At 43.7% G+C, this 24,349-nt stretch overlaps 1 protein-coding gene across 1 annotated transcript in view; it reads right to left on the bottom strand.

Moving 5' to 3' along the window:
* The window catches only part of FCHO2 (FCH and mu domain containing endocytic adaptor 2), a 68,883-nt gene extending 45,010 nt beyond the window's left edge, over window positions 1-23,873 (bottom strand). The window contains exons 1-2 of the mRNA XM_080972545.1: window positions 23,582-23,873; window positions 8,664-8,755 (exon numbers count right to left, since the gene is read on the bottom strand). Coding sequence (XP_080828671.1) covers window positions 8,664-8,755; window positions 23,582-23,614 — 125 coding nt within the window. The 5' untranslated portion in view covers window positions 23,615-23,873. The remainder of the gene's footprint in view (window positions 1-8,663; window positions 8,756-23,581) is intronic.
* Window positions 23,874-24,349: the final 476 nt, after the last annotated feature.

Below are 24,349 nucleotides of genomic sequence, written 5' to 3' on the forward strand. Positions count from 1 at the left end.
TTCCCTAATGAGGCCTCCTGCTACTGGTCCCCTTCCACCGTTCAGCTTCTGTTCTTAGACTGAGGTAAAGTTTGCAAACTGGGACACTATTTCCAGTTTTGCAGAGTTTGTAAACCTAATCGTTCGTAAACAGGCCTGTTCTTAAACCGAAGTACTACTGTATGTGTAAATAAACAGTATATCATCAAGACACCATAGCCTCCACTGTGCCGCATTGTCCAAAAGGAAACACAGACCTTGGGTAAAGTGTGCCTGCAACCTCTGAAATTTCACACTACTCATGAAGATATGGGTGGTGTCTAACAATATTATGTGCTTTTTTATTAAGCCTTTGTAAACTCCTGTGCAAATTGATATTGACTGCTGCACAAAATTGCCTCTCTATACAATCTAATCCCAGATATACCTAGCAGATACATTCCTTGAGAAGGTAACTAATTTGGATTTGTTGCATGATTAATTCCTCTAATGTTAGATCCCTAGGTCAAGGCAGTTACACTGATGTTTCAATGCAACTTTATTCCAAATATTGGAGAAGTTTGTTTGAAAGATTACTTTTAAAGCACTATAACAGGGGTAGGCAACCTAAGGACCGTGGGTCGGATGCCGCCCAATAGCTTCTCAATCTGGCCCACAGACAGTCTGGGAATCAGTGTGTTTTTACATGAGTGGAATGTGTCCTTTTATTTAAAATGAATCTCTGGGTTATTTGTGGGGCCTGCCTGGTGTTTTTACATGAGTAGAATGTGTGCTTTTATTTAAAATGCATCTCTGGGTCATTTGTGGGGCATAGGAATTTGTTCATACCCCCCCATATAGTCTTGCCCCCCACAAGGTCTGAGGGATGGTGGACTGGCCCACGGCTGAAAAAGGTTGCTGAATCCTGCACTAGATTCTACTTAATGTATTTGAAGGTCTAAAAAGTGTCCTACAGTGGTGTCAGGGAACTGCCATCGGAAGGAAGGGAAGTGAAAGGGCTCACACAGGTTGGGAGAGACTCAGCAGCTGAAGAGGGAACCAGTAGGGGGAGAGGAGCTGAGCTGAGGGAAAGTGAGCTGGAGGGATGGCTCAGAGACACTTCCAGCGAAAACAGTGGGGAGGTTTCAGGACCTCCTGTAGGGACACCCACTCCTCGCCGGAAACTGTCACGCAGAGAGTCCAGAAGACGTGTTTCCGTTAAGGAGCTTTTATGTTGGAAGCGATTCCGAAAGCAACCACTGTCGGAATCTGCCAGCGACTGACGGAGCCATGTTTAAGGGGCTCCGTTACAGACAGAGGTTTGCAAACTTGACCAAACTCTGAGGGACTAGGATTTTACACACAAGCAGCTCATCGTCCCATCACAGCATTCCGACAGTCTCCGTGAGCAGCTTGTGCAGGAGAAGGCATCATGAGCAACCCAGCCGGAACCGGAGAAGCAGGAGCTGGAGCGGGTCCAAGCCTGGAAGAAAGGTACCGGGTGTTGGAGGTCCAGCTAGCGCTGCAGACGGCGAGGCTTGAGGAGAGGAGGGCTCAGGATGCAGACAAAAAGGGGAAAGACACCCAGCTCGTCAGAAAGGTACCAGGATTGGTGCAGAAGTTTGGGGGGGAGCCCAAAGACTATCATGGCTTTCGGACAGAGATGCAATATGCCCTCAATCTGCAGTTTGATGAATTCCCTGACGAGGAATCACGAGTGGCTTTCGTGATTGGGCATCTTGAAAAGGGGGCGAGAGACTGGGTTAGACCCCTGATGGCAGCGAATAGTGACGTCCTAAAGGACACGATGAAGTTCTTTCGCGCCATGGATCTGATGTTTTCCAGCGATATTGAACAGGGAGTGGTGCGCAGACAGTTAATGGCTTGCAAACAGGGGAGCCGATCTGTCCGTGAGTACTGGACTGAGTTCACCATGTTGATCCATAAATTGGGGTGGGATCTATCGGCGGAACCCATTCAAATGCTCTTTGAAGAAGGGCTTTCTTCGGCTGTGAAAGACGAACTTTCCCGGGCGCCCAGGGCGGAGTCTATGGACCAGCTGACCAAATCAGCGCTGACCATAGGAGCGCGCCAGGAGGCGAGAGCATTGGAGAGGCGGGAAGGGAAGGGGGAACGTTGGAAGGAGTTCCGCATTCCAGACATTCCAGAGCCAACTTTCCCGCCGGCAGAGCCGATGGAAATCGGAACAGCGCGCGCGCGCGCAGTTTCAAAGCCCAGTGAGGGGGGAAAGAAGGAGGGAAAAGGCGCCCGGAAATGCTATCTCTGCCAACAGCCAGGTCACTTTGCCAGAGTCTGCCCCCAGAGGAAGGAATGGCAAGGGATGGTAGGAGCTGTGGAGGGAAGAGAGGAAGAAATACCGAAGCAAGTAAAAGCCAACGCCTGGCTGCCACCGTCGGGGCACAGCAGCCAGGCCAAAGAGCAGTGAAAGTGCCCACGCCAGAACCTCCTAAACCCGCCCTAGTGATAGAAGTGGCGCTAGAGCTGCCAAACGGACACCCTCTAAAGATAAAGGCGCTGTTGGACTCAGGCAGCTCCTGCAATTTCATGAGCAAAGAGTTTGCAGCTGAACACCAGATACAGACGATCCCTTTAAGCAACCCCCTGCAGGTGACCACGATCGATGGCAGGGAGCTGTTGGGAGGAGAAGTCAGCTTGCAGACCGTCCCAATGATAATGAAGGTGGCAAGGCACACCGAACTGATAGCGTTTAATGTGGCCACCTTGGGAGGAGCTCCCATTATATTGGGGATGAGCTGGCTAGCGTTACATGATCCGCTGGTGGGCTGGCATCAGAGAGTGGTTTCTTTTGGTTCAGCACATTGCTTAGAACACTGCAAAGAGGGAAAGGGTTTGGCAGGGGCCCAAGCCACCCTAGCAGGGACTGAAGTAACGGAGAACGTGAAGGTACCACGACAATACGCAGATCTCCGCGACGTCTTCAGCGAAAGGGAAGCTGACCAACTACCCCCGCATAGACCCTTTGACTGTCAAATCAATTTACTCCCTGGGGCACAGCTCCCTGTAGGCAAGCTGTACGCCATGTCAGACAGAGAGATGCAGGAGCTAAGAGAGTTCATTGACAAGAACCTGAAGAGAGGGTTCATCAGAGAGTCCAGGGCGGTGGGGGGCAGCCCAGTGTTTTTTGTGGATAAAAAAAACACGAACAAGCCGAGGCTTGTGTGTGACTTCAGGGCCTTAAATGCAGTGTCAGAACCAGTGGCTTTCCCTATGCCCAGGATTGACGACATTTTGACAAGGGTCAGGAAGGGAAAGATTTTTACTAAACTGGACCTAAGGGGGGCGTACAACCTGATACGAATAAGGAAGGGGGATGAATGGAAAACCACCATGTTCACCCCTTTGGGGGCATTTGAATATTTAGTTATGCCCTTCGGCCTACAAGGAGGCTCCGCGTGCTTTCAATCGTTTATGAACCACGTCCTGGGGCCTTTGCTTTACAAGAATTGTGTGGCCTTCTTAGACGACGTGTTGGTGTATTCTGAGAATGAGGAGCAGCATGTGAGAGACGTCAGAGAAGTGTTGAGCAGGCTGCAAGCCAACCAGCTGTGGGTGAAACTGGAGAAGTGTCAGTTTCATACCAAGGAGGTGGAATTCCTGGGGTATCGCCTGTCAGACAAGGGATTGGCCATGGATCCCGGCAAGGTCCAGGCGGTGCTGGAATGGAAAACACCCAAAACAAGGAAGGATGTGCAGAGGTTCCTAGGATTTGGGAACTTCTATCGTAAGTTCATCCGAAACTTTGCCCACCTGACGGCGCCCATTACGGACTGTCTCAGCAGTAAGAAGAAGTTCGTTTGGACTGAGGAGGCGGAGCGAGCATTTGAGGAACTAAAAAGGGCCTTCGCCTCGGAACAACAACTTCTGCATGTGGATTTACAAAAACCGATGAGAGTGGAAACTGACGCATCAGACAGAGCGATTGGGGCGGTGCTTCTGCAGCCAGGGAAGGAGGAGTCAGAGTGGAGACCGTGTGCCTTTTTTTCGCGAAAGCTGAACAAATCCGAGAGGAACTACACGGTGTATGACCGAGAACTACTAGCCATTCATGAGGCGTTCCGGAGATGGAGGCACCTGCTAATTGGCGCACAACATAAGGTGCAAGTGTGCACTGACCACAAGAACCTAGAGTATTGGAGGACGGCACGAGTGCTCAACCAACGGCAAGTGAGATGGGCCCAGGAGTTCTCCAAATTTAACTTTGAGATTTGTTACGTGCCAGGCCCAGAGAACATTAGGGCGGACGCTCTCTCACGCAAACCTGAATATTTGGAGGGGGAGGGAGCACCCGAAGAGAGACATGTCATTCCAGAGGACCGCTGGGTGTGTGGGGCGGCATTGGTGGGACAAAGAGAACTGGTAGAGGAAACAGAGAATGATGAATACGCCCAGAATAAGCTCAGAGGTCTTAGGGGTGAGGGAGAGGAACCAGGGGGTTTCGAGGAAAGAAATGGAGCTTTGTATTACAAAGGGGCACTGTATATCCCTGAAGGAGACTTAAGGGGGAGGGTACTCAAGCAGTTGCACGACAGCCCCACGGCGGGGCATTTTGGACAACACAAAACCATGTGGTTGGTCACCAGGGAATTTTGGTGGCCTAAGGTGAGGGAAGATGTACGGGAGTATGTAAGAGGGTGTGAGCAATGCCAGCGAGCCAAAGGGGAGAGGCGGGCACCGGCGGGGCTATTAGAACCCTTACCAACCCCAGAACGACCTTGGGAGGCAGTGTCGATAGATTTTATGACTGATCTGCCGAAGTCCAAGGGGAAAACAGCCATCATGGTGGTGGTAGACCTACTAACAAAGATGTGCCACTTTGTAGCCTGCTCGCATGCAGTCACGGCGGAAGAGACAGCGAAGTTATTTGTAGAACACATTTTTAGGTTGCACGGGGTGCCATTGAGGGTGGTCTCAGACCGAGGAAAACAATTTACTTCCAGGTTCTGGAGGAAGCTCATGAGCTTACTGCAGGTGGAGGTCAACTTTTCGACTGCCCGGCACCCTGAAACCAACGGGCAGGCGGAAAGAGCAAACGGTGTCCTCCAGCAATACCTGAGGTGTTATGTCAATGACAGAGAGAATGACTGGGTAGAAAAGTTGGCGCTGGCGGAATTTGCCTACAACAATGCCGAGAATGTGTCCACAGGGATGAGCCCCTTCTTGGCTAATTATGGGTGTCATCCCAGGGCTTTCCCAGGGGGAGAAGGGGAGAGATGGAGCGTCCCGGCAGCCGAGCATTTTGTAGAAGAAATGGAAGCAATCCATCGTCAGCTCCAACTCAACTTAGAAAGGGCGAAGGAAGAATACAAGAGGCAGGCAGACAAGAACCGAAGGGAAGGTGAAACCATAAGGGTGGGAGATAGGGTGTGGCTGTCAACCCAAGGGTTGCCGTTCAAAGGAGGTTGTAAGAAATTAAGACCCAGAAGATTGGGTCCCTTTGAGGTCATTCAACAGGTCAACCCAGTGGCTTTCAGGCTCCGGTTACCCAACCACATGAAACTGCACCCAGTATTTCACAGGTCGTTACTGTCACCGTATGAGGGGGGACGAGAAGGGATGGCCACTCGGGGACCGGTCATAGAAGAAAGGGAATGCAGCAGCCATGTGGCAGAAATCCTCGACGCCAGGTGGAAGGGGGATCAGGTGGAGTATTTGGTAGCGTGGGAAGGAGAACCGGAGTCAGAAAACACTTGGGTAATGGCAGAAGATATCAATGACGAGGTATTGATAGAAACGTTCCATCAAAGGTTCCCAAGGAAACCTCAGCCTGTGGAGAGGTTCCGGAGGGAATACTTTGGGACCACCGATGAGGAGGAGGAGTTGGAAGGATTCTCGGACTCGGAAGGGGAAGGGGAGATGGACTCTGAGGAGGAGGAGTACTTCGAGACCAGGAACCGCAACAGGTGGAGAGAAGTGTTCGGGACATCGGAAGATGAAGGAAGTTCATTCCGGGGTTTTGCCTCCTCACCGCCCGTAGAGGAGGGGGCGAGAGGGGATGAAGGGGGCCCTGGAGGGGAGGTGGATGTCAGGGAACTGCCATCGGAAGGAAGGGAAGTGAAAGGGCTCACACAGGTTGGGAGAGACTCAGCAGCTGAAGAGGGAACCAGTAGGGGGAGAGGAGCTGAGCTGAGGGAAAGTGAGCTGGAGGGATGGCTCAGACACTTCCAGCGAAAACAGTGGGGAGGTTTCAGGACCTCCTGTAGGGACACCCACTCCTCGCCGGAAACTGTCACGCAGAGAGTCCAGAAGACGTGTTTCCGTTAAGGAGCTTTTATGTTGGAAGCGATTCCGAAAGCAACCACTGTCGGAATCTGCCAGCGACTGACGGAGCCATGTTTAAGGGGCTCCGTTACAGACAGAGGTTTGCAAACTTGACCAAACTCTGAGGGACTAGGATTTTACACACAAGCAGCTCATCGTCCCATCACAAGTGGCAATAAAAAGGGTTTTTTTTGGACAATTTCAGAACACAGCAGAAAGTGTCTTGTATGAGGGGTAAAGTTGAAGGACCGCTGGACAGTTAAGTCCAGCTGAATTTGACTATGGGGCGCTCATCTCCACTTTCAGGCTGAGGGAACCGGCGTATGTCTGCAGACAGCTTTTCCAGGTCATGTGGCCAGCATGACTAAACCGCTTCAGATGCAACAGGGCACTGTGATGGAAGCCAGAGCACACAGAAACGCCATTTACCTTCCTGCTGCAGTGGTACCTATTTATCTACTTGTGCTGGTATGCTTTTGAACTGCTAGGTTGGAAGCCGGGACAGAGCAATGGGAGCTCACCCCATTGCGCAGATTCAAACTGCCAACCTTGTGATCAGCAAGCCCAAGAGGCTCAGTGGTTTTTAGACCACAGTGCCACCACATCTCTTCCACATAAGGGGTAAAGCGATATGGCTGTAATATATCTTTGACTGTACTAATGAGAGCAAAGCTGGTGACTCAAATTACAGTTTACATCAAGTTTTGTGTTAGCAGCCAAAGATCAAACACACAACACCAGATAATATCCTCTGCCTGGGATTTCTTTTTTAATCTAAAGAAGTTTATAAATGATTTTAAATAATAAATAAAAACATTGTAACACAAGACCAAAGGGCTTGCAACAGTGTAAGTCTTTAAGTAACCATGGAAAGAGATTTCGTACTCTTAAGAGTTACAAATTAGAATATTTTAAAGAAAAGAATGCCTTGAACTAAATTATAGGACAGAGGATCAAGGGTATGAACAATGCACAGCTAATCCCATTTGAAACTTTGCAGCTTTATTTATTAGAAGTATTTCCCCCCACGTTCCATTAAAATACTGAAGTCCCTTAGTAAACTTCAAGCTTCTGCTTTTTTAATTCCTCTGTCTGCTTACTGGAAACTGGTTCATACTTCTATAGATATCTCTACAACATTTAACTATGACCACAAAAATACATTGTTTACCTTTTTTTATAATACTGCTCTATACCGAATTCTGTTTAATTTTTGAATTGATTGGATCAAATTCATATTTTAAATTACAAACAGATGTTTTCCAAATAGCTCATTTTCCCACTTTGCACACTACTCTATAATTACACTTGCTGTAAACCCAAATAGCATGTGAAAAATAAGCTATGTAAGGACAATGTATTGCTGCAAAATCAACTTAGGTGGGATCCAATGTTCTCCCTCTGTTGAAGGGAGGGAACATTTGTATTAACTCACTGATATGAACACTAATTTTCATGACTAGAATGCAGAATTTGCATTTCCTAGTGAAAATGCCTAATTTTTTGGATCAAAAAATAGACATGCATAATTCTAGAAGAGAAAGTTTTGATTATGTAGTGTTCTCAGAAAGACAACACTTTCAGTGTTCTTTTTTCTTTAATATTAATAAATTAAATCTGATACAAGTATCAAAACATAAACAAATTAAAGCATCCACTTTATATTAAAAACATTTCTATAAGAACTTTACAAAAGGGAGACTATTATCCACTATATGGAGTTTCACCATTCTAAATGGTCATAACCCAGTGACAAAATTCTTTATAAAAACTACAGCTCTGTATTTCATTAACAAATTTGAATGCATTTTAAGATTTACAGAATGATGTCAATCAGACTAAATAAAGAGTACCAAACCATCTCCCATTCTTTCTTGTTTTGAAGGGCCTCCTTGCATTTCCAACAGCAAGCATAAACCAGTTTAGCAACCAGTAGCGCATGTTTTGGAAACAAGTGACTAGGAGATTGAGTTCTGATGTCCTCAGTATGCTACCACCAGCCAGGTCTATTTCTTTGCTAAATCTGAATCAAAAGAGACCATGACTGTTCTGAACCAATGTAGGCTGTATGAGTATCAGTACACTGAGAAAGAATCCTGGCAGAATTAAGACTTTGCATGCGAGTAATTCTCAGGTTCAGGAGCTCGCTGGGTGGCAGAAGCAATAATGGCGCATAGACTGGAGGCTCCCCAAGCTATCTTGATTTATTAGGGCCACAGTCCAATGCACACAGACCTGGAAATTAAGCCTCACTAAATTCAGTGGGGCTTATGTCTAAGTATACATGCATAGAACTATGACGTAAAACCATTAAACTGTAATACAGTAGTTGACTAGTATTCAGAAAGATGTCTTCAGTGGTTTATGTAAGTATGCCAGAATAAGTAGCTAATAAACACACATACCTTTCTCTTATGAAATCTGCTAGTTCTTTCGTAGATACATGTCCATGTTTCATATTATGATAGAGAACATCAAAGCCATTGTTCCTTTCTCCCTATGATTTTAAAAAAAATGGTTTAGTTTAAATTATGAATAATAGAATTAACAACAGAAGAAGTTCACTCATTAGCACCACTCCACAACCAGTTGCACAAGCACTAGAAGCAAACTCTGTGAAACAAAGTATCTGGAACTAAATCACAGTAAGACTATTAATATAATGTGGTTTATTTAGAAATGTGAAGCAACAATAGTAGGGACCAAAAACAGCACCCTCATATGGGGATTACATCACTCTTGTGTAATCCACACCTTCTACTACCCTTCTCTTACACTAAAAGATAAAGCAGCAAAAAATAATTGCTCCAGTTCTAATATTTTGCATACTTATTACTTCCAACAGAGGTGTGTCCCATTCTAAAATGCTTCAAGAAGGGCGGTTTCCTTTTTAGCTATATTGAAAAGTATGCAATTACTGTCTTGTTCAACATGGTACACCAAGAGTAAAAAAGGGGCCATGCTGTTGTTCTTCCCTGCTCCAAATTAGATAAATGTTCCTTCTGACAATAGTGACTGATGGCATTAAACCACCACATCAAACCATTGTTAAAAACTAACAATGATATAATGTGAACGTGCAACATGCCTATGCGTGCTGCTGAAAAATTGCTGCTCTGCTCCTTCCTCACTCCTTCTGTTGATACACCACCAGGAAACAAGCCTGTGTGTGGCTTGTTGTGACATCCGAACTAAGGCTTGTGGTTTGTTTCCCCCCAAATCAACCATGAACAGTAAACAAAACAAACTTTGGTTATCACTTGTAGTTTGGAGAGAAACAAACCAAAGCCCAGGTTTAGACGTTATGACTCCAGTTTACTTCCTGGTGGTGCATAAGCAGGCGTGCGGGAAGAGCACAGCGAGAACTTTGAGCTGTGTACAAAAGCATGCTGCTCATTCATATTAAACCATAGTTTGTTTCTGACTATGGCTTTTAACATTTAAAAATGAATACCTGTTAAGAAAGCTTTTGTAATATATCTAGATTACAATTAATCAGTTAGGATTGCCACAAAGTAATATCATAATGAAAACTTAGAAAAAGAATTCAGCTTGATATTTTTGTTTGCTCTTTCCATTGTAAGCCATCCCCAAATTACTCTGTTAAGGTTCTAAATGATATGTCACCCAATAATACTTGTGTTCCTGATTCAACACTTTATCACACAACAAATTCAGAAAATGCAATGCAAGGCAGGATGCTGCAAACATGGAGCTATTTGCCTTCTGCGAAGGCGTACAGCCCAATGTTCCTCATACGCCCTTTGGGGAGCATATGTAGTACATGACCTTAAGTTCATAAAAAACCCTGTACAAACTGTTAGTGTTAATGAACAAGAATCCAATATAAAAAAAATCCTTCCAGTTTTTTTTTATTTTTGTTTTTTTTATTTTGACTATGGCAGACCAACACGGCTACCTATCTGTAACAAGAATCCAATAGCAATTCTTTAAGTCCAAGGCTATAAAGTAAAACAAATAAATGTTTGTATTAAATTTGACTATTCTCTTTATCAACTAAGTAAAACCACTTCTAATGCTAACATGGAAATGAAAGTAGCTGTGCAAGCACTATCAAATGACCAGAGCATTTCCAAAGAAACCAGTTCATAACAGGAAACACATTACAGGAACTCCTTGTTTTGTTAACTATCCTAGTGCCATATGAAAATTCTGCAGAAAAGATACAAGGCATCACCCTTGTCTATCCAAGCAGCATATTTGAACTTTAAAACTCCTGTTTAGCAGTGCAGCAACTTTTCAACAGCATTCTTGTTTCTACAATATGTAACTAAGCAAGGAATAGCTTCCTTCCATTATTCTATTGGTAAATACAGCAACTTAAGCTGCTGCAGCTTCTACATTAACATTAGCAAATCTGATAACACAGTATTTTTTTAGGTAAAAGGTAAAGGGACCCCTGACCATTAGGTCCAGTCATGACTGACTCTGGGGTTTCGGCACTCATCTCGCTTTATTGGTCGAGGGAGCCGACGTACAGCTTCTGGGTCATGTGGCCAGCATGACTAAGCCGCTTCTGGCGAACCAGAGCAGCACATGGAAACGCCGTTTACCTTCCCACCGGAGCGGTACCTATTTATCTACTTGCACTTTGACATGCTTTTGAACTGCTAGGTTGACAGGAGCAGGGACCGAGCAACGGAAGCTCACCCTGTCGCGGGGATTCGAACTGCCGACCTTCTGATCAGCAAGTCCTAGGCTCTGTGGTTTAACCCACAGCACCACCCGCGTCCCTAGTATTTTTATACTTGAAGTATAAACTACAAGAAGGCAGTACTGATTACTTACTTATTTCTCTGTAAATCACCCTATCTATAAATCCTACTTCCTTGAAAACCTAAAAAGATATATACAGCAAGAAATTGATAGCAAACCATTAAAATAGAAGTACATAAGTTGTTAATGAAGAGTACACATCCTATCTGTCAAACTGCAAATGCTTGAGTGAATAAAAATGTTTCAACTGGAGTCTCAAACACAACAATGTAAGAGACAGCAGCACCTTTAAGGGGTGATCATGCCAGGGTCTGGAGCCTACCACAGAGAACACCCTTCTAGATAACCCCTCTTATGCCTTTTTAAAAATTGGCGTTTCATAGGTTGCTTTTCAGTTCTCAGGGGTAGAAACATGGGGAAAGTTACCAGTTTTTGATAGCTGCTCAGCAATTTCACATTTGATTTCTTTCAGAACATGTGGGTGGATGCCATTCAGACCTGACAATTTGTCAGTGTTTATTTTGTCTATTAGGCCAAGAACTTCATCTCTTGTTCCTTCCTTCCTGCAAAAGTTCAGGCACTGGGATCTGCCCTACAGATGCAAAGAATTTAGCTTCTCTGCAAACTTATCCTCCTTTAACACATCTTTGACTCGCTTGACATCCAAGGGTGCAACTGCTTCCCTAATAGTTTCCAATAATTATTAATGGATTTAAAGAACTTCTTGGACTTAAGGCTTTTGGCAATAAAGGTAAAGGTAAAGGTACCCCTGCCCGTACGGGCCAGTCTTGCCAGACTCTAGGGTTGTGCGCTCATCTCACTCTATAGGCCGGGAGCCAGCGCTGTCCGCAGACACTTCCGGGTCACGTGGCCAGCGTGACAAGCTGCATCTGGCGAGCCAGCGCAGCACACAGAGCGCCTTTTACCTTCCCGCTGGTAAGCGGTCCCTATTTATCTACTTGCACCCGGAGGTGCTTTCGAACTGCTAGGTTGGCAGGCGCTGGGACCGAACGACGGGAGCGCACCCCGCCGCGGGGATTCAAACCACCGACCATGCGATCGGCAAGTCCTAGGTGCTGAGGTTTTACCCACAGTGCCACCCGCGTCCCTTTGCTTTTGGCAATATGTTCCTTTAATTCTTTTTTCTTTTTTTAGTATCCTTCACCATATGCTTGCACATTTTTTGACCAAAGTTAGTGTTGCATTTTATCCTCTTTATCTGGACAAGACTTCCATTTTTTGACAGATGCCTTCTTGCCAGTAATACTTTCTTTTCTTTGATTCTGCTTGTTAAGAGTGCCAGCATTTTCTTGGCCCTCATGCTTCCTTTCCTGATCTGCAGTATACACTCCAGCTGAGCGTCTAACATTGCATTTTTAAAGAAAGCATTTCTGAGTGATTTTGCCCACTTGACTTTGCCTTTCAGCTTCCTTTTTACAAATGTCCTCATTTTGGGGAAGTATCCTCTTTTAAAATCAAATGTGACTGTTCTGGGCTTTCTTTAAAATTGGTGATCTACATGTATGTTTAATTTAATAGAACTGTGACCAGTGCTCCCAACTGACTTGCCAAAACTTACACATCATACTGGGTTCTGGAAACCACTTAAGATTAAGTTCAGGGTTGCTGCCCCTCTAGTCAGTTCCATGACCAACTGTTCTAGGACACAGCCATTTAGGGTATCCAGAAATTTTACCTTTCTGCATGGAACATACATGACAGATGTGGGGGAAGTTTAAGTTACCCATTACTACATTTTCTCTTTTCAATGCTTCATTTGGATTTGAATTTCATTCTTCACCTCAAGACCACTCTGAGCATTTTGATCATGGGGACATAGCATGTCCACCAGATTAAATTACTCTTAGGACCCACAACTTGTCCCAGAATATTCCCTAGTGGCTAACAATAGCTACTTGCCACAATGGCAAGTACCTATGTTGTTAAAGGCAGCATGCCTCTGAATACCAATTGCTGGGAATCACGGGAGAGAAGAATGCTGTTGCACTAAAGTCCTGCTTTCAGGCTTCTCATAGGCATACACCTGGCCACTGAATGAACAGGATGGAATTGTCAGCAAGGCAAGTGAGGAATTTGTTGGACCTTATATTCTTGGCATATTTTGAGTTCCAACATATATCAGGGAAGTTGAAGTCTCCCATAACTATTCTCTCTCTCCTTCTTGAATGATTGGTAAACTGCTCTAGTAAGTCATCATCCAAGTCTTCAGTCTGGCTTGGAAGTCCATATATTTTTACCCATAGACTCTCAATCTGCCTTCCATGTTCCAAGTCACGGATCTTTTTACAAGTATACACATTATTTACATATAATGGTACTCCACCTCCCTTCCGGTTTGATATATTATTTTAGAGCAGGTTGGACCCCTCAATTTCGACATTCCAGTCAAGAGTTTCATCCCACCAGGTTTCTGAAATGCCTATTAGATCATATTTGCCATTCTGTATTAAGAGCTCAAATTGGGCTGGCTTGTTTGCCATACTCTGTCCATTGGTATAAAATATTTACAAGCATTCCCAAGATTGAAGATATTTAGTATTTAAACCACACTAAGTGCACTTTAATTATTTGCTTGCTTAATCAAATATTAAAATTACAGAAGTATACAAATTATAGCCAGGTTTAGAAGCCATGCATTACTATCTAGTAACCAGCTGTGAAATCCAGTCCTGCCATGATACACATATTGTATAATGATGTAACTTGAGTTTTATGTATACTTAATTCCTCCACCACAACCACTTTCAACATGAAATTTGCTCTACAGGTTTTTTCTTCTCCTTTCATATTTTTAACTGTCCCAGGTTTACATGTGGTATTCAACTAGGTTTTACTCAGAAGAGACCCAATGAAATTAATGGACCTAACTTAGTTATGTATAATAATTTCAGTGGATCTTTTCCAAGTAAAATTCAGTTGAATACTACCCTATGTTTTATATCAGTTTAGTTACAAAATAGTTACATTGCTGTTTCCTGGTAGAACCACAAAATACAGGGAACGAGCAGAATTTGGCTAATAAAATTATTTGAATTTTCTAAGAACTACTAGTTTTTCATGAAAGTGTTCATGTGGAATCTTAAAAGGCTAAACTCATTTACAATCTACTCAAAACAAGCCAGGATATGAACCCAGAGAATGCCTTATATCCTAGCTTGCTTTGAAGCTATTAACCAGAATTTCTGAATTTGCACGCAATTGAATGTTATGGATAAGAGTTAAATGCTAGGTGTTTGCATAAAGGAAGGAGAGAAATGGCTGCAAAGAGGCTGCATGGTAGGCAAGTCATGGCTTAGTAAACTCAAATTATTGGCTTTCTGTTATATGCAAATGCAACGATTTATGTAATGCATTCCAAGACAGCAATGTTATGCATAACTATCTGGGAGTAAGAGCCACTGAACCCCATGGTACTTCCTTTGAGTAAAACAGCATTGATTCAAACACACTGAACATTTGTTTAACAAAGTTTGAGTCAGCCAAATACCACCTTTTGATTTTAATCAGAAATGAAAATATTATGAAAACATTTTACTATTTAAAGTGCTAGGCCAAAACAGGAAGCACATCAAAGAAAAAGAGTATCTGGGTTCTACTTGATTATTTTCTTCGCTGTCCCCTACCCTATTTCCATTTCTTTATTTTTGGTATGTACTAATTTGAATTGCAAGTTGACTAATTTGAATGTGGAAACTGAGTAACCTGGTTTACATGTCATGCTAAACAATGCACAAGCAGAAAGAAGCTGCAGCAATACTTGGGCTCAGGTACTCTCTCTCTTCTTCTCTGGCATAGCCAAGAAGCATCTGAATATTCCACTTTTCATTACCTACAGCTTGCCATGTGGTCCAAACCTAGATTTGTATTTAACCTTAAATTATGGTGAAACTGAACAAAGCAATTTCAGAAATAATGATTTGAAGTTGGCTTGTTTTAAACCAGGGGTGCAAAGATCCCTGGCCCATGGGCTGGATGCAGAACATAGTGTTCAACAGGGAGCACCCAGAGGGAAAAGGCTTTTGATATTGTCTGATGTTGCTGTGCACTACAGCACCTTCCACAGCAAAAAGATCTGGAGCAAGAAAATCAGAGCAGAGAAGAAAGTGTGTTCTCTCTGTGTGTGATAAAGGTGTGTGGTTGTATGTGACATACAAATTTTTGAGTCTGACCCTGTCCCTTACTGGAATGTAGCCTACTACTTTGCAACAGGATGTTTGCCCCATTTCAAAAACGTTCCCCATTTTAAACTAACCACAATGACAAAGCAAACTCTAATTACCAAAAAAGCAAAATCTTCTGTGCTCCCAGCTGTGTGGGAGAAGGGAGACAGCACATGAACCTGAATCTCTGTTGGACTGGATCCTCCAAGAAGCGGTGCCGCCCACCCCTAACTCAAGACAGCCGCTCCAGGAGGATACCATGGTTGATGGTATCAAAAGCCGCTGAGAGGTCAAGGAGAATTAACAAGGACAGTTTTTCCCATCTCTCTCCTGACAAAGGTCATCATACAGGGCAACCAAAGTAGTTTCTGTGCCAAAACAGGGCCTAAACAATGATTGAAATAGATCTAGACAATCTGTTTCCTTCAAGAGCACCTGGATGTGGTCCACAACCACCTGTTCAAGTACCTTACCCAATAAGGTAGATTAGCAACCAGTTGATGGTTACTTTCTGAATCCAAGGAGGGTTTCCTGAGGAGTAGTTTTGGCACTGTGTCCTTCAAGCAGGCGGAGACCACCCCCTCTCACATTAATCTCCTTCCTGGCGCAGTCAGCTCTCCCTTCCCTGCTAGTTATTATCAGCTAACAGGAAAAAGGGTCCAGAGTGCAAAAGGTCGCTGTGACTGATCCAAGCCTTACTAACTGAATCTCATCCAAAACAGTGCTCTGGACAACCCTTGAGATTCATCTGCTGTAACAGCAGAGTTAAGATCCAAGTGGATTGAAGCGATTTTATTCTCAAAATGCTTTGCAAGCAAGTCACAGCGAGCTACCATTGGTTCTACCACCTCCTTCAAGCCAGACTGTAAGAGGCCCCACACAGTCCAGAAAAGCTCTGCTGGATGGCAAGAAGAGAATGCAATGGAGGCAGCTAAGTATGCCTTCTTTGCTGCCTTCACTGCTACTAGGTAGACTAGATGATGAACCCTCACAAGTGTTTGAATGCATCCCACAGGCGTTTTCCTGCTTGTTTCCTCGCCTGGGAGGGGGCTTGACTGTGACATGGCCAGTGATTGCAAAAAGGTTACTAACCTAATGAGAGAATCAAGCTTCACCCTCCATTCCCTCTACTTTGTTTTTAAGCTGTAATTCCTGTTTACTGCAACAGATTAGCATAAATAAGTAAACCTTTCCTCCTACAGAAAGATTGGCTCAGTTTCCTGTATTTCTATACCTTTTTGAATTTGATCTAATCATCACAAACAGAAGCAAAACTTACAAGCCTCCCTGAGCCTAGTCATTATCACCTCAATCACTTTCCAGAGCAAGGAAGACTAGTCACCATAATTACGCTGGAGAGTAGGTTTGCTGGAGGCTGTTATGTTCAACTACCTTTCTCGATAAGAAAACTTTGGGAAATCCATACAGCTAATAAGATGACATACTTTCAGTTTTGTTTTGTGACAATAATAATATAAACACACAAAATCAGATACAACCAATTTAGGGTAGTGGAAAGGTTTCTGAAAACCCTCTTTACAACTTATAGGGCAGAAGGCACAGAAATGAGAAAATACCAGAGTAACTCATTTTATTGCCTGAAGATGGAACTTTCAAATTCATGCTAGGTCCTCAGACAGTGCGTGGCTCAAACAAGGAGCCCTGTAAGATAGGCACCAATTCCCTGCTTTCTGTACCACCAGAACATGTCTTCTGTATCTACAGCATTGTACCTATCTTCTCTGGTTACTACAGGAACTACTGTCTTTTCTGACACTTTTCCTTGGAAGGAGCAATTATGCTAAATTCCTCAATCTCTGCATTTTCTGTTAGTAGTTCTCAACACTCAAATGGGGAATCTACTGGTTTAATGGCTGAGAGTTTCAATTGCAAAAGAGAAAAGGAAAATGGAAGGCAGAGAAATGGAAGGCAGGGAAAATTGGCTCATACAAGTGACTACCAGTTTATATTGAGCATTCTGTAGCAAGAGGGTATTGGGATTGTGGAGTGATTGTCGCAGGTTTTACAACAGTAATGTACCATGGAAAGTTTTGCAAAGTGGGAAAACTGCAGGAAGTTTTCCAGTGCTTAATTTTTCTGCAGAAAATGTCCCATTAAAATTTTGTTTCATAAAACAAATAATTAGTGGATAATAATTAGTAATAATTAGTGGATACCAATACGATTACAAGCTGCAAGATTGGCAGTTTCAGAGTTGTAATTAATGTTTCTCAGGAAGTGTTAAAGAATGTACTTCTATATATTTTCCTGATTTGTCATTGGGGATAAAATAAAACTGCAAATACACATGAATGTTACCTGATTGCCTGTGCAGGTCAAGTAAAAAATGAAGCTAAAATTCTTATTTCATCTCAGACTGCATAATGTAAAAGAAGTTCATGCCACAGTCTTTACATTTTTGCAAGTACTTAAAAACAATTTACACATAAAGCTTTGAATGTGTTGGAATAGAACATTTAACAGTGCAATCCTAAACATTTCTATTCAGAAGTAAGTCACAAATTCACAGGCAATATTTCACTGCTTAGATTAGCCTTCTCCAACCCAATGCCCTTCAGGTGTTTGGGACTACAACTCCAATCAGCCCCAACAAGCACTGTAAGCATTCTAGTCCAAAACGTCTGGAAGCTGAAGGCTGGTTTCATACTCCATGGCATGAGCCATATTATACTGACTACTAGCATCCAAGGGCTAAACAAGTCAATAATTTCTCTTCAGTAAATGCATATATCGATAAACTTCCCAGAATCTGAATAGGCCTTGAAAACACCAACTTATGTTATCAAATATTGTAAACACTGAACAACCATAAGGTTTCACATGATAGACAGTCATACTAAGCCACATCCTCTATTCTATTTTCATAAAATTTGCAGTAAGTGTCCTCTAAAATCACCTGGATGAAATCACCCACTCCAGCACCAAAATCTCCAAAATTGCAAACTGGAAACTGGGAGGTAAGTACACTGTTTGTTGGGTTCAAATACAGCTTCTTTACCAGAGTGGCTGGGGAAATCCAGCCAGATGGGCGGGGGAGAAATAATAAATTATTATTATTATACCACTGCCTCCTTAAGAACTGTGGGAACTAATCTTTCAGAGTTGTCCACATGACCAACCCAGTTCTAGCTGACCTGAACTGTCAGGATGGGAAAGACCCTATAGAACACATATGTCTCAGCCTTCCAAGCAACTTGTCCACGTACTCATGCAATACAAGCTTAAAAGGATCCATAACAACCTGACTAAACAATGTCCAAGCCCCATTCCTCTCAGAAGCCAGTGCGGATACAAGCAATTTTATCTGAAAAATGTCTAGCCATTTGGTCACAGAAAGCTTTTTGAGTGTTCCACTATCTGATCTCCTGATCCTATATGAAGATGGCTATTCCCCTTCTCCTGTACTTAAAAATGCAGTGTGCTAATAGGCTGTTACAGGGAAACAACAGCAACTGTCAAAAGGTCTTAAAGCACCAAACCAGATGCGAGTTTACAGTACCACAAATGATCAGTTATAAATAAGTTATCCTGTAATGGGGCAGGGAACTTAAACTAAAAAGCAAAGTACCTCTCTATATAATCATGAACCCACTTTTAGAAGTCTCAGTGCTTAACAGTGCCTTATTACTTTCAGCCTACAAAACTAGAAGCATTATGAATTAAAATACCTCTTCCAATGGAACAATAATTGCATGTTCATTGTATATGATCATTATATCTGCATTGCAAATAAGCCCACAAAAGATACTAGCCTACAAAAATATTTACTAGTCTGCTGGAGCTGGCAGAGCTAGAGAGCTTTATCCCTTATCCAGTATGTCCAGAAGAAAGCAGCCTAAATAGTGAAGAATCTGGAAACCAAGAGCTATCAGAAATGGTGGAAAGAGAGGGGTGTACTCAGCACCGAGAAGAGAAGATCAAAAAGTAACATTATAACTGCCTTCAATTATCTAAAGGGTTGCAATGTGGAAGATGGAGCAGACTTGTTCACTGTTACTCCAGAAGGCAGGACTAGACGCAGTGAGTGGAAATTGCAAGGAAGCAGATTTTGATTAAACATGCAGAGAAACCTCCTAACAGCAAGAGATGTTCAACATTAGAATAGCCTGTCTTGGCAAGCTCTTCTTTGCTCGATGGCAGGATGGTTTTCTCTCTCATGGATGCTTTTGAGCAGTGGGCTAGACTTAGCAATGAACATATCAACCTATTTTCTTTTTGTGCCAGTGTTGATGTGCTCAAGTCAGGGCTTTCTTTGCAGTTTTTTTAAAGGTCCCTTTCCAATTTATGAATTGTATTATATAATTTGGTATTTGGATTTTGCCTTAACTAGTTTATATACACACGGCACCAATACACTGTAAGCAAACAGCAAAAATCAACCAAGTCACACAATCTACGTGCATTGGGATTTGCTGCCCATTAAATCCACATCACAGTCTGGCATATTTCCTTTATTGTATTAGGAATGATGCATTGGTTGGGCTGATAGTGGGTTACCTACGTATAAACAAGAATCACTAAAAACAAAACTAAAAGCTATAATTAAAAAACAATTAAACATTAATAGAAGTAAAACTATATACACATATAAAATCTGTTTAAAACATACAAATAATTACAATAAAAACAGCACAGCACCAGCCCTTTCATCAAAAGCAGTCAATTCCCAAAAACTTGTTGGAACAAGAATGTCTTTACCTGCCAGCAAAAGGACAAGGAGAAAGCCAGTGTAGTTTCTCCAGGGAGGAAGTTTCAGAGTAATGCATATATATCTCAAAGACATATAATAGTCCAAAGTATCAGACCTGACATATTTTATTATGAAAAGTAATTAACAGAATAGTTGCAGTCAGTTCTGCAAATTTTGGGATTATTTATATTAGCCCTGTTACCTTCTACCCTCATTGACAAATCAAGTGTCAGAGTGAGTGAAAAATCATATACATTGTATGCGTGTCCCTATATACATTTCAGGCAAAGTCACTGGGATAACAGTTAATTATAACTTTGAAACCATTTTATAGAATAGAATTGTATAGTTGGAAGGGGCCCCAAGGGTCATCTAGTCCAACTCCCTGCAATGCAGGAATGTTCTATCATTGTTCCATCACTAATGAGTTTCAAAAACAAGACGGACCTGCAGCACAATGTTGCAGTATATTCAGAGAACCCAGAAAAGGAGCCTTTAAATGCTTTTCAGGCCTTGGGGCAAAGTGAATTTCAGGAGTTTCTGTCCCTGCTGGCCTTCTACTGTTGTGTTACATAGCACTAGAGAGTCGCCAGTGTCAAACTCAATACTCTCTTAGCTATGAAGTGGAGGAGGGCACTCAGCTGAGGAGGTGGGGTGCTGAATAGGTCAATTCCCTCTCCTCCTCTGCCCTTCATTTGCTTTTTGCTTTCTTTTACAACTGACAGGAAATATTGTATTCTAGTGATTAGATCAGCTTTTCTCAACCTTAGGTCCCCTCATGTTGTTGGACTACAACTCCCATAATTTCTAGCTAGCAGGGTCAGTAGTCAGGGATGCTGGGAGTTGTAGTCCAAAAACAACTGTGGACCCAAGGCTGAGAAAGGCTGTGTTGGACTAGGACTTGGAAAAGCAGAGCTCAAAACCACACTCAACCATGAAGCTCACCTTAGGCCAGCCACTCTCTCTAAGCCTAACTGACTTTACAGTGTTGTTGTGAGGATAAATGGACTGGGAGAGAACCATGTATTGCAGCTTGAGCTCCTTGGAGGAAAGGTGAGCTCTAAATATTATAATTGATTAAGTAAAATGGAAATTCCATATCTTAAACTGTTCTCAGACATAGACTTGACTGATAGATTCACAGTCTACCAATTTATTTCTTTAGATCCTCCCCCACCCATCTCTTTGTAAGCTAAACTCTTACCAATGTTCTGTAAATTCCCAGGTTCTTGTTAGCAGTTTTACTTTTCTTTTCATTAATAAATTTATAAAATTCTGTATATCTAGGGCACTCCTCAAGGAAGCAGAAAAAACTATCTTATTTTGGGGTGGCTCCATTTTGTTTTGAAACTAATAAGCACTCAACCACTTGGTGTACCCTAGAGTTTGGAGCAGAGTTTCTGTTTTTAGAAATGTTTCTAGGGAAAATATAGTGAAGGTAGATTTCATCTATAAGAAACAAATATTTTCACTCAACATCATGGCCACAATACCTCATACAGAATGCTTTTCTATGGAGTCAGTTCACACGTTCCGTTACAAAGTAGTATTCATGATCTACTTTTAAACAGGCCTTTAGTCTCATCAAAATTAGAAACATTCATTTGCCAGTGTTTTTCCCTTGAAATTGACACCAATTAAACTTGGATTCAGTTAAACCTTTATTTGTTAAACCTAATAATTAAGTTATTAGCATTATCTGTTCCTGACACCAAGAAGGTATGTAGGTTTTCAGTAATGGCAGTATATTCTTCTCCAGCAATGATCAACATTTGCCACATATTTCACACTCTTAAAAAAACCCCAGTCACCACCAGCACCCAACTGTAAAATACAGGAACAGAAAATACAGGCAATAAGTATGAGGAAACAATAGGTTATATATTCTGACTTTTATATCATAAAAGGACTAGATCATGGACATAATGAACGTACAGATATCTGCAGAACTGCCACCCCAAATATACTACCAATATCTGTAACAGATACTTCCTTCAAAAGATGTCATTTGAAATACATTCAGCCATATATAAACATTTATAAAGCCATAATCAACATTTCAGTTGATTCTGAAACAGTTGGTCACATTTCTTGTCTCAAAATGCCCCAAGATATCTAAGGTTGAAATCCTGCGCACACTTACTACAGTGTACACCACAATGAATTCAGATGGACTTTCTCTTGAGTAAGCATGTAAGGATTCTGTCACTTCTGCTGCAAATCCATACATGTCTACTCAGAAGTAAGTCCCATAAAGGTAAATGGCAGACAGCAACCACAATTGGGTACTAATTCACAAAATTCCTAAGCAGCAATTCACTGGGACCCTGAGCTTTCAGAGAAAAGCAAATCCAATTTAAGGAAATCAAAGCTGAATGAGCATTCTTAGAAACTTTATATGGACAAAAATTTTGTGACACTTTTAAGATAGCAGATATTCCAAGGCAACATCTAATTATTTTACTAGTAACCTATCCATGCTATTTAAATCATTACATGAAACTACTAGCTTGCTGTTCTTCTGAATCATGAAGTGCAGAAGAGGCAGAGAAAAAGAGCACAAGCTGTATGTTCTTGTATACAGTTTCATTCCTGGAAAGCACAGGTACACTAACACAGTGTCTCTGAAAGAAAGCTCGTATAGAGGATATTTTTTAAAAACCCAAACCAGGTTTGCTCTGTAGTTAGGTGATTATGTTGATTCTACTACATACTGTTAAAAACCTCTAACCGCTTAACTCAAGTCATGTAATAAGCACATAAAAAATCAATGTCCAGACAGTGACTTGAGGTTCCTATCATTACTTCATCTCTTTGGTTCCTTTGCTAAGAAGTTTTATATATAATGGATTGGTAAGATCTCCTTGTTAAGTCATAAATAAAGACCTCGTCTTGCTTTTGAAAAAAACCAAACATAAACAAGACCTTTAAAAAAAGCAGCACTACAATGGAGTAGTTTCGGATTCCACAAGACACTGAAGATTCACCAGCGGCATTTAGTAGAAGAGTCAAGGGAAGGAGGATCCCGAGTAAACTTCCACTGAGCGAAGAAGCCTCAGTTTCTAGGGTTTTGTCAGCGAGAGTGAAGAAGAGGAAAAGTAAACAACCTCACCCAGCAGCCTGGCCCCGTCCCGCCGCCGCCGCCGCCGCCTCGAGAGACGCCCCTCGGGGACAGGAGGGCACATTTTAAGCCGCCACCGCCACCCCAGTCACCCTCCTCTCGGGGCAAAGCAACAGGTGCCCTGGCCTTCCTTCCCACCCAGGGAAAGAGAGAGCCGGGGAAGGCTGGCACCCTCAGCACAGGAGCCACACAAGGGCACTGGCCTGGGATAAGCCCCCGCCACACAAGCCAGTCGTCCCCTCATGCCGGCCTCGCTCGCTCGCTCGACCCCCCCCCCCCGCTGGCACTGGCCCCGGAGCGGCCCGTGAGGTAAAAGCCGAGGCCGCCGCACTCCGCAGCGGCCCCCCGTATCCCAACCCGTCGCCACGGCAGGCCCGAACCCTGCCCCGAAGGTGGCGCAAGAGCCGGGAAGGAGAAGGGGCAGAGGCGCCGCTGCCGCCGGGCTCCGGGTCGCCTCTTCTCCCTCCCCGCGCTTCTTTTCCATTGTGCGTGACACGGTCCGGCCCCTGAGGAAAGGAGAGCGGGGGGGGGGGGAGGGAAGGGAAGCCAAAAAAACCCCCCACAGCTTCTCACCCAGAAACTCTCCACAAAGTACGCCATGACCATCTCGCTGACTCGGCCCGGCCCCGTCCGACACAGCCACCGGGAATTGGGGGTGGGGAGAGCAAGAGGGAACCGCCGCCGCGCGCCGCCCTTCCCTTCACGGCACAACAACTCCTCCTCCTCCTCGTCCTCGTCCTGCTCTAACTCTGTCCCCTCTGTTTCGCCCTCTCTCCACAGGGGCGAGCTCAGCCAGCCAGCTCAAAGGGGCGCATGCGCCAGGTTGCCGGCCAAGGCGCGCGCACCGCGGCTCGGCACAACACGGGCGGCGCAGGAACGGCCGACTTCCCTGGCGAAGGGAGTGAGCAGGCGCGGAGAGGCGGATGTGCAGGATTCGAGAAGGGCGGGGCGGAGGAGGGAGGGAGGCCCAGCTTATGGGGCAGCGGCTGGCGCCGAGGCTCGGAGGCAGGGTGGGTGCGTGGGCGAGTCGAGGAATGCTGTGCGTCTGGGGGGGTGGGGTGTAGAAGAGGGGTATCCCCCCCTCCCACCGCACCCAGGGATATCTTAATGTAAGGCGGCCTGGGGAGCCTTCCGGATGGAAAGGCATCAACAAAGCAGGTTTTAAGAAGGCGACTTTTTCCAACAGGTGTGAAGGGAAGCCGCGGGGGGATAAAACAACAGAGGAGGCTGAGCCACTGGTCAGAGTTCAAGCAATTCTGGTCCACGCTGAGGCTTTTTTGGTTGGCTTCGGTAGTGGTGTGATGATAGAGAAGACCCCCCAAGCCCACCTGTTGTTGCTCC

Source organism: Podarcis pityusensis (assembly GCF_964106645.2).
Source record: "Podarcis pityusensis genome assembly, chromosome: 11".
Taxonomy (NCBI): domain Eukaryota; kingdom Metazoa; phylum Chordata; class Lepidosauria; order Squamata; family Lacertidae; genus Podarcis; species Podarcis pityusensis.